The 13,923-nt window shown below is 47.5% G+C and overlaps 1 protein-coding gene across 5 annotated transcripts in view; it reads right to left on the bottom strand.

Annotated features, from left to right (window-relative positions):
- Nucleotides 1-13,923, bottom strand: part of Znf341 (zinc finger protein 341) — a 31,386-nt gene that overhangs the window by 2,786 nt on the left and 14,677 nt on the right. For all 5 annotated transcript variants that reach the window (XM_040732807.1, XM_040732808.1, XM_040732809.1 and 2 more), the window contains 5 exons: nt 10,961-11,151; nt 7,358-7,566; nt 3,886-3,982; nt 3,129-3,261; nt 110-221 (listed from right to left, as the gene is read on the bottom strand). In XM_040732807.1, coding sequence (XP_040588741.1) covers nt 110-221; nt 3,129-3,261; nt 3,886-3,982; nt 7,358-7,566; nt 10,961-11,151 — 742 coding nt within the window. The remainder of the gene's footprint in view (nt 1-109; nt 222-3,128; nt 3,262-3,885; nt 3,983-7,357; nt 7,567-10,960; nt 11,152-13,923) is intronic.

Genomic DNA, 13,923 nt, shown 5'->3' with positions numbered 1-13,923 from the left:
GGCAGGACCCAGCAGGACCCATGGAGAAAGGCCCTCGGTCAACCTTCCATATAGGCCTCTCTGAGGTAATCCAACTCCCCTCCCCATAATTAAGGCAGGCCCTACTTACGAGAAGGGACATTTGTACTTCTTGAAGGGTTCGTGGATCAGCATATGTCTCTTCAGCTTGTCCTTGCGGTTGAATGCAGACTCACACACTGAACATTTGTAGGGCTTCTCACCTGTGGGGACATGGGAACACCTCATGGATCCCATGAGGGCAAGTCTGAATCCCTCAGGAGGAGGAGCTTTTCTTAATTTTCCTGACTTGGCACAGTGAATTTGGAGGGGCTTTGTTTGTTTCTTGAGACAGGTTTTCACTGTGCAGCCCAAGCTGGACTGGAATAACTCAATCCTCCTGCCTCAGCCTTCCCAAGTACTAAGATTACAGGAATGTGTCACCATGGAACTCAAGGCTTGATGCTTGCCAGGAAAACACCACACCACTACACCATAACCCCAGTTTTACAATATATTTTTTAATTAAATGTGTATAATTATTTTTATGTGTATGACATCATTTGCCTGCATGTAAGTCTGTACACCATGTACATGTGTAAGCCTGATGCCCAAGGAGGCCAGAGAGAGTGTTGGATCCCCTGGAACCTGAGTTGCAGACAATGCGAGCTGATCTTCGGGTGCTGGGGACTGAACCTGGGTCCTCGGGAAGAGCAGCAAGTGTTCTTGGCTGTTAAGCCATCTCTCTACCCAACCCCTACCCACAGCTTATTCTTTTCCCCCCTTGAGACAGGGTTTCTCTGTGTGGCCCTGGCTGTCCTGGAATTCACTCTGTAGACCAGGCTGGCCTTGAACTCAGAGATCTGCTTGCCTCCAGGGTACTGGGATTAAACGTGTGCTTCACTACTGCCTGGCTTGTTTTCTAGGAGACAAGACATTGATATGTCATCTGAATATCGACTCATACTTCCAGGCCAGTCTGAGCGACAGAACAAGACCCTACCTCATATAAACAAAAAAGATCTGAATTAATTTTGTTTTCTGCTCTAGAAAGATCTCTGGACATGCTGGGGGAACATCTTGGTACAGCCATGTGCCTTTCAAGGATGAAAAAAAAAACATTGCAGGGAAGCCAGAGGCTTGTTATTGTGTTGCTGGTGTGTGTGTGTGTGTCTGTGTGTGTGTGTGTGTGTGTGTGTACGCACTTGCATGCGCTTGTGCGTTCATGCCAATGTGCATGTACCTGAATGTGACAGCCAAAGGTAGCTGAGTGTGTTCCAACACGGTCTCTCTATGTAGACCAGGCTGACCTGGACTACAGGTGTGTACTACCATGCCTTGCCTTTTAGAATGTTCATCATCCCAAAAGGAAATTATGCTCTAAATACATGTTTTAAACTAACACACTATTAAGAACAAGCCACACAAACCAACTTCTGAAAACTTGTCAGAAAACTGTACTATGTATACCATAAAACCAATCTGGAAAGAGTTGGAGGGAAGGAAGGGAAGGGAAGGGAAGGGAGATTGTTATGTAATTTTTTTTCTGAGACAGGTTTTCTCTGTGGCTTTGGAGGTTGTCCTGGAACTAGCTCTTGTAGACCAGGCTGGTCTCAAACACACAGAGACCTGCCTGCCTCTGCCTCCCTAGTGCTGGGATTAAAGGCATGCGCCACCACCACCCAGCTGTTATGTAATTTTATTTTAAATAAAAATGTATTAAAAAAACAAAGACCTCTAGCTAGGCTCAGTTACTATGGAAGGAGTTGGGAGCTGCATGTAAATTGTGGCCTGCAGGTCCCAGCTTGTAAAGGTTTTGTTTTTGTCTGGTATTGTGTTGAAAGAGAAGCTCACACTATTGCCCAGGTTTATCTCAAACCCCAGGGCCCTCCCATCTCAGCCTCCTGAGTAGCCAGGATTTTAGGTGTACACCACACCCATCCAGTACTTGTTTTAAAGATAAAACTGAATCCTGGGACTGGGTAGATGGCTTGGTGGGTAAAATGCTTGCTGCTAAGTGTGAGTACCTGAGTTCAAATCCCCTGAACTCACATAAAACTGGAAGGGCGAGCACATATCTGTAATCCTATACTGCTAAAGGGTGATGAGAGGTAGAGACAGGACAATCCCTGGGCACTTAAAGGCCAAAGCTGCCATTTGACCACACATGTATGACATGTCTCTCTCTGTCTCTGTCTCTGTCTCTGTCTCTCTGTCTCTCTGTCTCTCTCTCTCTCTCTCTCTCTCTCTCTCTCTCTCTCTCTCTCTCTCTCTCTCTCTCTCTCTCTCTCACACACACACACACACCCTTGAATTCTGCAGCACAGACCTGTCCTAGCACTCACTCAGGAGGTAGAGGTAGAGGATCAGGAGTGCAAAGGTCAACTTTGGCTATGTGAGATACCATCTCTCCCTCCTCCATAAAAATTTAATAATCCAAAAACTTTTACTATAGCTCAAGCTGGGAACCTAGGAGAGGGAGTAGGAATTTGCAGGACAGTCATTCAACACCCATGAGATAGTCTAGCAGGGCTGGCATCCACAGAGCAGAGTCAAGTTCCCCCTACCTGCCTCTGGGGCTCACCTCCACTCTCTTTTCTCTTTCTCTTTTTTTTTTCTTTCCTGTTTTTTTTTTTTAGACAGGGTTTCTCTGTGTAGCTTTGGAGCCTGACCTGGAACTATCCCTTATAGACCAGGCTGGTCTCAAACTCACCCTTCCTTCCTTCCTTCCTTCCTTCCTTCCTTCCTTCCTTCTTTCCTCTTTATCCCTCCCTCGTTTGTTTTTATTTTTTGCTTTTGTGAGACAGGGTTTCTCTGTGTAGCCCTGGCTGTACTGGAACTCCTGGAACTTACTCTGTAGACCAGGCTGGTCTCCTACTCCACAGACCCAAGTGCTGAGATTAAAGGTGTGCACCACTACCGCCCTGCCCAATGAATTCTTAAAGTGACCACCACCACCCAGATTAATCTCTGCTTTCAAGGTGGTGGTGGCTCCATGCTCACAGGTAAGGTGGTGGGATCCATGCTCACAGGAGAGGACAGGTGAGTGAGGAGCAGTATGGAGGGCAGGAAGAGGAGTTCAAGGGAGAAGGGGCAGGACAGAGAGGGGGGTGGGTGGGCAGGGTGCCCACCTGAGTGGATGTGGGCGTGCAGCTTGAGGTAGTGCTCCTTCCGGAAGAACTTCTTACAGATCTGGCACCTGAACCGGCCACCACTACCATGGGTGGGTAAGTGACGCCGTAGGTAGCGCTCACAGGGGAAGACCTAGAAACAGACAGGATTGTGGCAGGTCAGCTTCCAGGACCCCTTCCCTTACCACCTTCCACCTTCTGAGTTCAGGAACCCTGGTTTTGAGCTCCTTGGAAACATCATCCTATCTGTCCACAGGGCTAGAGGCCAAAGTGTCAGACCCAGCCCTCCAGACCCCTGAGCTCTCTAAGCAATCATGAGACCAGCCAAAGCACATTCCCTCTGAGTTGCCACCCAGGCTAGTCTTCCTACACAAAGGATGATCTTTCTTGGTCTCATAAACTCCTATTCATCCCTCAAGACCCAAAATGGGTGTCAGTGCCTATCTGCAAAATCTTCTTAATTCTCTGATGCCATGTTAGACAACTCAAGTTCTGTCTCTGAGTGATCAGCCAAGTCTGTTTTGTTGTTTTTGTATGTTTGTTTTTTGAGACAGGGTTTCTCTGTATAGCCCTGGCTGTCCTGGAACTGGCTCTGTAGACCAGGCTGGCCTCCAACTCACAGAGATCTATCTGCCTGTCTCTGCTTCCCAAGTGCTGGGACTAAAGGTGTGTGCCACCACACCTAGCTATCTAAAGTCTTCAGTCAGGTCACTGTCCCTCTCAGGGATTCCTGTGAGGAAGACGCTGTGACACCTACCTTCTGACAGTGTGGACAGGGGAAGCTGTGAGTGGCTGTCTGTACGTGGTGTTCCAAGGCCTCGGGAGTGGAGTATTTATTGACACACTTGACACACCTAAGTGGGAAGAAAGAGAGATGAACTCTAGCAAGTATGGAGATTTCCCCTTGCTTCCCCAAAACCAACTTCAGGAGGCAAAATCCTATATGAAATTCATTCTCAAATGTGTCCACTCTTCTCTGACATTCTCCACCCTTGGCTGAGCTGCTGAGACATGTGCCTCTCTTGCTTCCCTGTCTCCTCCTGACCCCTCAAGTCCCTTATCCACCAAGGAAGCCAGATGTCTTTAAAAATGAAAATCGGGATTGAAGAGATGGCTTAGTGGTTAAGAGCACTGGTTGCTCACCCAGAGGATCGGGGTTCCCAGCACCCGCATGGCAGCTCACAACCATCTCTAGTTTCAGGGGACTCAATCACTTGTACAACAGTAACAAATTAAGGAAAAAGAATCCTTTTCTCTCTATCCAACAAAAATGCCTTTTGAAACTAGGGAGCAAATAACATCAGTAAATTTTTTTTTTTTTTTTTTGGTTTTTCGAGACAGGGTTTCTCTGTATTGTTTTGGAGGCTGTCCTGGAACTCACTCTGTAGACCAGGCCGGCCTCGAACTCACAGAGATCCGCTTGCCTCTGCCTCCTGAGTGCTGGGATTAAAGGCCTGCGCCACCAACGCCCGGCAACATCAGTAAATCTTTAAAAAATTTTTTTTGAGACAGCGTCTGATAGGGTCCAAACTGGCTTCAAACTTCTGTGTGAACAAGAACGACCTTGTATTCTTGCCTCCACCTCCCAAGTGCTGGGATAGACAATAAATCTTATTTTCAAAAGGAAAATAAGGAGGTGGGGTAGGTGTGATAGTACAGACATGTAATCCAGCACCTGGCAAGCGGAAGCAGGAAGACTGCTGAGAACTGGAGGTCAGCCTGGTCTACATACCAAGCTCCAGGCCAGTCAGCAACAACAACCACCACCACAGAAGAGAAAAATAAACAAACAAAAATGAATACAAGCTGGGTGAAGGTGACGCATGCCTTTAATCCCAGCACTCAGGAGGCAGAGGCAGGCGGATCTCTATGAGTTTGAGGTCAGCCTGGTCTACAGAGTGAGTTCCAGGAAGCCAGAGCTATACAGAGAAACCCTATCTCAAAACAAAACAAAACCAAATACAGAGTCACTTCAGTGGTTGGGGACATTCCATAGGCAGGCCAAGTCCACTCAACTCCAAGGACACACAGCAACTAGCTGCCGAAGCGTGGACCCCTAAACCATGGTGTGACCTCCACACAGGCTCAACTACCCACTGAGAGAGGCAAGCCTGCCCTTGCGTCACTGTCATTTTGGGTTTCTGCAAACAGCTGAATAATACAGCAAAAAGGACTGTAGTCATTTCGTATTGGACACCTCCTGTGTTCCAAGGACCATGTCTACATGCTCCATAAATTCTCTTTTTATTTATTGGTGTTTTTGCCTGTATGTATGTCTGTGTGAGGGTTTTGGATCCTGGAGTTACAGATAGTTGTGAGCTGTCATGTAGGTACTGGGAATTGAACTCAGGTCCTTTGGAAGAGCAATCAGGCTCTTAACTACTGAGCCACCTCTCCAGCCCCTTGGTAAATTCTCTTACTTGACCTTTACAAAGAATTCAGGAGAAAGCTAGGCAGTGATATTGGCCTGTAATCTCATCACTCAAGGAGCTGAGGCCTGAGGGTCACTTCAAAGTCAATACCAACTTCAGCTACATAGTGAATTCAAGGTTACCTGTGGAGACCCTAACTGGAAACAAAGAAGGGAGGAGTGAGGTCTAGGAATGTGACTGAACTGGTACACTGCCTACCTGACATCCACAAGGCTCTAGGTTTGGTCCCCAACACTGCATAAGTGAGGTGCGGTACAACAGATGTTATCCCAGAACTCAGGAGACAATGACAGAAAGATCAGACATCCTCACTTATACAATGAGCTCAAGGCCAGCCTGGGCTACATAGGAGTACTTGAGAGAAGTGGAGACAAAGTAGTCAAGGGTCATCCTTGGCTGTGCAATGAAATCAGTCGGGACTGCATAAAATATTGATGGGGGGGGGCGGTGACACAGGGATGGCCCCGTTCTAACAGGCTAAGCATTATCAGGACCTCTTAGCACAGGTGAGGAAACTGAGGCCAATGGCAGCTCAATACTTTCTCCACAGTCACGCGTTGGCCCAATTGGGATGCTGCATTGGCAGCTGGGGATGCAAGCACAGGCAGGAGGCTCCACAGTCCTTATCCTTACCCTCAGGGAGCCCTGAAGCAGCTGCCTCCTGAGATATTTGAGGGCAGGCTGGCAGCATTTCATGACAGTGTACAAAAAGCTTTTGTTCACACATCTGTCTCCCTGAAGCAACAATCATTTTTGTTCAAAGATCTGCATTTACTTATCTTAATCCCAGAAGCTTCACCCAGAAGTTTCTGAAGTAACAGATCACCAGACAAATCCCTACAGGTATAAGTTTGTATGAAATACAAATGCTATCCCAACATGAAATATTTAGTGGAAGGTGTCCCAGACAGACAGATATCTGGCCCCATAGGTTCAGGACTGTTTGTGGAACACCTGCTTTCAACCAGCAGCCAGCAAATGGGCAGGAAAAGCCCATAGGGCAGAAGCATGATGGTGAGTGTCCACAGAACACACCTTCTCTAGAGCAGGCCCAGAAAACACAGGGGATAGCTATAGATGAGTGATGACAGAAGGGACAGCTTCAGGGAGAAAACGATGGAGATCTATGTGGCAATCTCACTTCTCACAAGAGAATCCAGAACACCAGTATTTTTGGTTGTGAGCCTAGCCTTTAACAGCTGAGCCATCTCTCCAGCCCTAGAACACTAGGTTTTTGTTGTTGTTATTGGTTTGTTTGTTGTTTGTTTGGTTTGTTTTGGTTTGGTTTTTCAAGACAGGGTTTCTCTGTGGCTTTGGAGCCTGTCCTGGAACTCACTCTGTAACAGAGACCAGGCTGGCCTCGAACTCACAGAGATCCGCCTGCCTCTGACTCCCGAGTGCTGAGATTAAAGGCGTGCACCACCAACGCCTGGCAGAAGTGAATTCTTTCCCTCCATCATGTTGGGTCTCAGGAATCAAACCCAGGCTATGAGGCTTGGTAGCAAGCACCTGTGCTCACTGAGCCATTAAGGTGCTGTTTCTATGATAAATGCCTGAGAAGTGAAGAATGGTCTAAGAAGAGTCAGTATCATTTTTTTCCCCATGGGTGCCAAAGCACTCAGAAACACACCAGTTTGGACCCCAGTTTTTTGTTTGTTTGTTTGGTTGGTTTTTTTGAGACAGGGTGGATCCCAGGTTTTAGCCTTAGTTTCCCTTTGCAATTTGACACTGGTCCTGAGCAGCCTGGGCCAGGCTCCCTGCCCCTGGTCCAGCAGGGCTGGTGGCATGCACACATACTTGTAGACGGTGCTGTCCTTCTTGGGGCTGTGCTGCGGCAGGAGACTGTGGGAGTACTGGTGCACACCCAGGTCGTACAGCGAGGGGAAGTCTTTGCTACAGAGATGGCAGCGGTAGCTCAGTTCCTCCTGGTGGCTCCTGATGTGCTCCAGAAAGGTGTCCAGCTTGGGGAACATCTGGGCACAGCTTCTGACCACGCACTTGTACACCTTGGGAAGAGACACGGAGAGGTAAGAGAGGTGGGAATCACCTCGATGGCTACCCCCACTCTATGGCTCTGGCATGAAGCTATAAACACTGCTGTGAACAAACTGCCAGCTGCTCTCCTGCTCTCTACAGACAAAACAGGGCCTCTCCAAGGCTGGGCAAGCAGCCTACCATTGAGTTTTATCTCTAGCTCACTTTTTACTTTTTGATACAGGTGCTCACTAAGTTCTCTCAGACTGGCTTTAAATTCACTTTGTAGCTTAGTCAGGTCTTGAATTGAGATGTTCCTGCATAAGTCTCCTGAGGATCACAGGCTGTGGCACCCAGATCAGTTCCTGGCTTCACTAAGATTGCAGGGTTCTCTTCCCTTGACCATTACTCTTTCCTAAGGCTTGATGAAGCCGGAATGGATCCATAAAAATTACCCAAGACCTGGAAGTACAGTGAAGGGATGACACTGTACCCTCCTAATGTTGTGGCTCTCATCATTATCTGCTGGCAGTGGTGCACACCTCTAATCCCAGCACTTGGAGAAAATAAGCAGGAAAAAAGAAAAGGAGTCCAAGATCACAATTGGTGGGGCTAGAGCAATACCTCAGCCGTTAGGGGGGTTAGGGAACACTTGTCGCTCTTGCAAGATCCCAGGTTCAATTACCAGCATCCACATGGTAGTTAAAAATCATAACTCCAATTGCAGGAAATCTAATGCCTTCTTCTGACCTCCAGGGCACCAGGCAGGCACATGATATACATACACACACAGGCAAAACATTCATACACCTAAAACAAAGAAACTCTTAAAAATTAAAAAAGATAATCCTTAGCAACATAGTGAGTTTATAGTTAGCTTGAGCTACATGAAACTCCATATAGAAGGAGGAGGAGGAGGAGGAGGAGCAGGAGCAGGAGGAGGAGGAGGAGGAGCAGGAGGAGGAGGAGGAGGAGGAGGAGCAGGAGGAGGAGGAGGAGGAGGAGCAGGAGGAGGAGGAGGAGGAGGAGGAGCAGGAGGAGGAGGAGGAGGAGGAGCAGGAGGAGGAGGAGGAGGAGAGAGAAGAAGAAGAAGAAGAAGAAGAAGAAGAAGAAGAAGAAGAAGAAGAAGAAGAAGAAGAAGAAGAAGAAGAAGAAGAAGAAGAGAGGCAACACCACCACCAGGGTATCTGATTTGGTAGAAGTTCATGGCCCAAACATGTTACTTATACCCAGTAAGAATTCTCAGATTTGACACAAGTCTGGAGATCATCATTGGAATTATTACCAAACAAACTTCCCTAGGGTCCTTGGGGACATGGCTAATTTTGACTGTGTAGTATTGACTTAGGACCCAGACTCCCAAGTTCAACTTTAGTAAAAAAAAAAAATCCAGTCGCCGGGTGTTGGTGGCACACGCCTTTAATCCCAGCACTCGGGAGGCAGAGGCAGGTGGATCTCTGTGAGTTCGAGGCCAGCCTGGTCTACAGAGTGAGTTCCAGGACAGCCTCCAAAACAATACAGGGAAACCCTGTCTCGAAAAACGGAAAAAAAAAATCCAGTATAAATGATATTTTGGTGTATGTGTGTGATGCTATGGATGTAACTCAAGGCAATTGTTGTTGTTAGAAGAGGTAACTCCAAAGATTATAGATGACACATTAATAAAATTTGTGTCTACTTTAGCAGTCTGATGTGGAGATAGTGAAATGCAGGAGGTATGTGTCACACATATCATTTCCATTGCTTCTTTCATGATCTATGTAACATTCTGACATATGTGTGGTCTCATTTCTATAAGAAATATGCTTTTTTTTTTTTTTGGTTTTTCGAGACAGGGTTTCTCTGTGGCTTTGGAGGCTGTCCTGGAACTCACTCTGTAGACCAGGCTGGCCTCGAACTCACAGAGATCCGCCTGCCTCTGCCTCCCGAGTGCTGGGGTTAAAGGCGTGCGCCACCAACGCCCAGCTAAGAAATATGCTTTTAATATTTTGAAAATTCTAATAGTTATCAATATTCCTCAGGTGCTTACACAGTGTCAACTCCAATTTGCCCAGGGTATCAACAGACTGGGTCCTCCCAAAAGCCTTGAATCTAGTGTCAGTCATGTTGCTACTTTCTTGGCAATGATATGCAGGCAGCCATCTTTGGGATGATCATCCCTCCCAAAACAAAATGGCCAAAGCCTGCTGGCAGGAATCCCTTCTATTTTTTGCATTTATCTTGGCTGGGATATAAATGTGATAGACGGAGACACAGCAACTATTCTGTAGCATTGAGGGTGAACAGCACAAGCTAAGGAAACTAGAGCAGGAAGTCAGAAGCCTGGCCTTGGATGACATGCCTAGCCTGCTAGACAAGCCCAACACTGCCAATTTCAGGTCTGTCATGACAGGAGAGAAATAAAACTAACTGTTGGCCAGCCCTCTATCACTATAGGCATGTTAATAGTCTCCTACATGATAAGAGCAGGGCTCTGGAGCTGGGACACAGCTCAGTTGGCTCTGCTGGTAGCAGGCTTGCCTAGCATATATGAAAGCCTATTTCAGTGCTTGAAGGACAAAACTTCAAGGTCATCCTCAGTGCACACACATAAGTACAGGTGCCCTCAGAGGCCAGCAGAGGGCGTCATTCCCTGGAGCTGGACTTACAGGCATCCGTGAACCACCTGATGTGGGTGCTGGGAAATGAACTCCGTGCTCTTAACCACTGAGCCGAAGCTCCAGCCCCATGAGCTGTCTTTGATCAATAAGAGACTAGACAATTCTAGGAAAGGTTTCCATTGGCATGCTGGATTATCTACAAAGAGTAACCCTGACAGTAGCTCATGCCACTAAACCTGACAACCTGACATCAATTTCTGGAACTCCATGGTAAGAGGAGAGAACCAACTCCCACAAGTTGTCCTTTGACCGTCATATGCTCTGTGGCGCACACACACAGGTCAGAAACAGAGCACAGGGCATGGTGGCGCACACCTTTAATCCCAGCACTCAGGAGGCAGAAGCAGGCGGATCTCTGTGAGTTTGAGACTGCCATGCTCGACATAGGCAGTTGCAGTCAGCCTGGGCTACTGTGAGAACCTGTCTACAAAAAAAAAAGGGGGCAGCAAGCAGGAGGTAAGCCACAATGGAAGACAAGGCCACACCTTATGAACACAGCCACTAGAGCTGGTGAGACAAGACACAAAGCCCTTGAATCTGAGCTGAGGGCTTGCCCTGGCCCAGCCTCCTGCTATGTCAGATGACAAACCTCCTAACCGTTTAACCCAATTATCTATCATTCCTTCAGGAATCTATCTATCTTCAGGACAAAGAGCCATGGAAAAGGCTGGCCTAATTCCTGTCTCTTTCCAGGCAGCACTGGTAACCCCAGTGCCGTCAGGCTCATAAACGAGCAGCTGTGCCCTCTGCTTTCACGCCCACCCACCTGTTCCTTCTTGTGCTGGATCATGTGGGACTTGAGCTGGAAGTAGGTGCTGAACTTGCTGGGGCAGAACTGACACAGGTAGGAGCTGTCAATGAGGACCACCTGCTTGGCCTCTGGCTTGCCACCTCCATCCTCACCTGCCGTGGGCAAGGCCTGGGGCTGTGTGGCGCTGGACAGTGTTTGGCCCAATCCTATCCAAAAAGAGAAAAAAGTCACACACAGAGAAGTCAGAGAAGGGTTTTGAGTCAGGCAGGACATGCAGGAGGGCTCCTGGGATACCTACTGTAGACTTGTTATCAAATGCTGTATGTAGGACTGTACTTAGCAGATGCATGCCACTACAGCCAGACAAGATGCTAAAACTCTAACACACATTCTTTTTTATTTTATTTTCAGACAGGGTCTTATGCAGTTCAAGCTGGCCTCAAACATGCTATGTAGCTGAGGGTGATCTTGAACTCTTGATCCTCCTCCACTATCTCCCAAGTGCTGTGATTACAAGTCTGTGCCACTATGCTCAGGTTTTTTTGCTTGTTTGTTTTTTCAAGACAACATAGTTTCTCTATGTAGCCTTGACTGTCCTGGAACTCACTCTGTAGAACAGGCTGGCCTTGAGCTCACCTGCCTCTGCCTCCTGAGTATGGGGATTAAAGGTGTGTGCCACCACTGCATGGCCCATGCTGAGTTTTATATAGTGCTGGGGACTGAACCCAGGGCATCCTGCATGAAGGCAAATACTCTGTCCTGAGGTACATCCACAGCCCTTGAATACATTCTGACTGAGAGACAGCTAGTGACCTCTGTTCCACTCCCTACCTTCACCCAGATACAGTGACCGATCCATGGCTGTTAGAAACTGAGCACCCCTAAGCATATTCAGGTGGCTTCTCAGGCCTTTCTGATCACACACTTACCTTTGCTTTGTTATTCTTTGCTAATTAGATCATCTCTCACTCTCCCTGACACCAGGGGCCTGCTCCTTCACCTCTGCAGCCCATGGCCTGGCACACAGTAGGCTCCACAATGTATGCATTAATGAGTGGCCTCTGGTGCTGGGCAGGAGTTCAGAAAGCAAGAACCCAGGTGCAAAAGAGGGCTGGCTCCAACAGAGCACTGGTATGTCAAATAAAACAGTCCCCTGGCACGTGCCCAACAAAAGGCTCTTCAGCAGCTGGCATGTGACTGGGGCGCTCACCCTGCTTGGGTAGGGAGAACTGTGGTTCTGGTTCTACACTGTCCTATACAGTGGCCACAAGTCATAGGTGACATGTAAGATTTAGAAGATAACCAGTCCCAGTGCAGATGTGCTGTAAATGTAAATACACACCAGATTTCAAAAATTCAGTCAACAAATAGACACAATATTTCCATATGGCTTTGGGGTGTTATGTGTTGTGGAATATTCCTTTACACTCTGTGAAGATATGTCACTGTGATTGGTTTAATAGAAAGCTAAATGACCAATAGCTAGGCAGGAGGCATAGGCGGGGCTTCTGGACAGAGAAAGCTCTGGGAGGAAGGTGGAATCACCAGTCAGACGCAGAGGAAGCAGGATGGGCAGCACAGAGTAAAGTAACCGAGCCATGTAAAAGAGTGTAGGCTAAAGGATATGGTGTGATTTACGTTACAAGAACTAGTTATAAACAAGCCTAAGCTAAGGTCAAGCTTTCATAATCAACAAGAAGTCTCTGTGTCATTTTTTGTGAGCTGGCAGCCCAAACAAAGTCCATTTACAAAGTATGGCTCTGTGGAAGAACAGGAAGACTCAGGTTCCACACCCAGCTCCACAAAGGAAAAGGACCCTCATAAGTCCTTTGTGCTACCTTGTGAAGCAACAATACATCAGCTCAGTAAAATACATTAAGTCTATCTCAAATTTTATTGTTATCTCACTTGTGTGCCTATGTGTCTGTGTGAGTGGGTGCTGGCCAGACAGCGGGGCATCAGATCCTTTGTAGCTGTAGTTACAGATAGATATCTGTAAGCCAACTGATGTAAGTGCGGGGATCAGAGCTTTGGTCTTCATGACTGAACAGCAATACTCTTGACTGCCGAGCCATCTCTACAGCCTCTGTTTTGTTTTTCTGAGACAAAATCTAGTTATATAGCTCAGGCTGGCCTCAAACTCACAATCCTCCCACCTCAGCCTCTGGAGAGCTAGGACTACCAACCATGCTGGACTACTAAAAAAACTTCAAATTACATTATGGTACTTATGTTAAATCTCCATGGACAGTTCTGTTTATCAACCTAGTAAGTCCCTAACCCCTTTGTGACAGAACTAACCAGCATCTGGGACAGGACTGTTGGCTCAGGAGCACCTGGAAGCGTGGATGAATGAGAACCTGCAGAACATGTGAGGAGCAGCTACCCACCAAGATCCGATGGTTTCAACTGCTGATCAGCTACAGGAACTGCCTGGAGCACTGAAAATGGATCCCAAGGGCGAGTGATGGAGACCAGGGTTTTCCTGTGGCCCAGAATAAACAATGCTCTGCACGCAACATCTGGCACCACATAGAACTGGGTAAAGTAGCCAGGCAGTGGTGGCGCACACCTTTAATCTCAGCACTCGAGAGGCAGAAGCAGGCAGATCTGCGAGTCTGAGGTCCCTACAGTGACAGGACAGCCAAGGCTGTTACACAGTGAAAACTTGTCTTGAAAAACAAAAAGCCAAAACAAACAAACAAACAAAACAATAAAAAACTGGGTAAAGTAGCTCAGGTCTGAGGTAACCATAGCACTCAGGAGACAGAAGCAGTAGGATCAGGAGTTCAAGGTCATTCTCAGCTACATAGCAAATTCCAGGCCAGCCAGGCTACATGGGTGGGGGGGGGGCTGTGCAGGGAGAGGAAGAGAGGAAGGGGAGAGGGAGAGAGGGAGGAGGAAGGGAGGAAGGAAGGAATTGGATTTTTTTTTTTTTTTGGTTTTTTGAGACAGCGTTCCTCTGTATTGTTTTGGAG

This window comes from Mesocricetus auratus, unplaced genomic scaffold (assembly GCF_017639785.1).
Source record: "Mesocricetus auratus isolate SY011 unplaced genomic scaffold, BCM_Maur_2.0 Super-Scaffold_100028, whole genome shotgun sequence".
Taxonomy (NCBI): Eukaryota; Metazoa; Chordata; class Mammalia; order Rodentia; family Cricetidae; genus Mesocricetus; species Mesocricetus auratus.
This window is presented reverse-complemented; position numbering and strand designations above follow the sequence as displayed.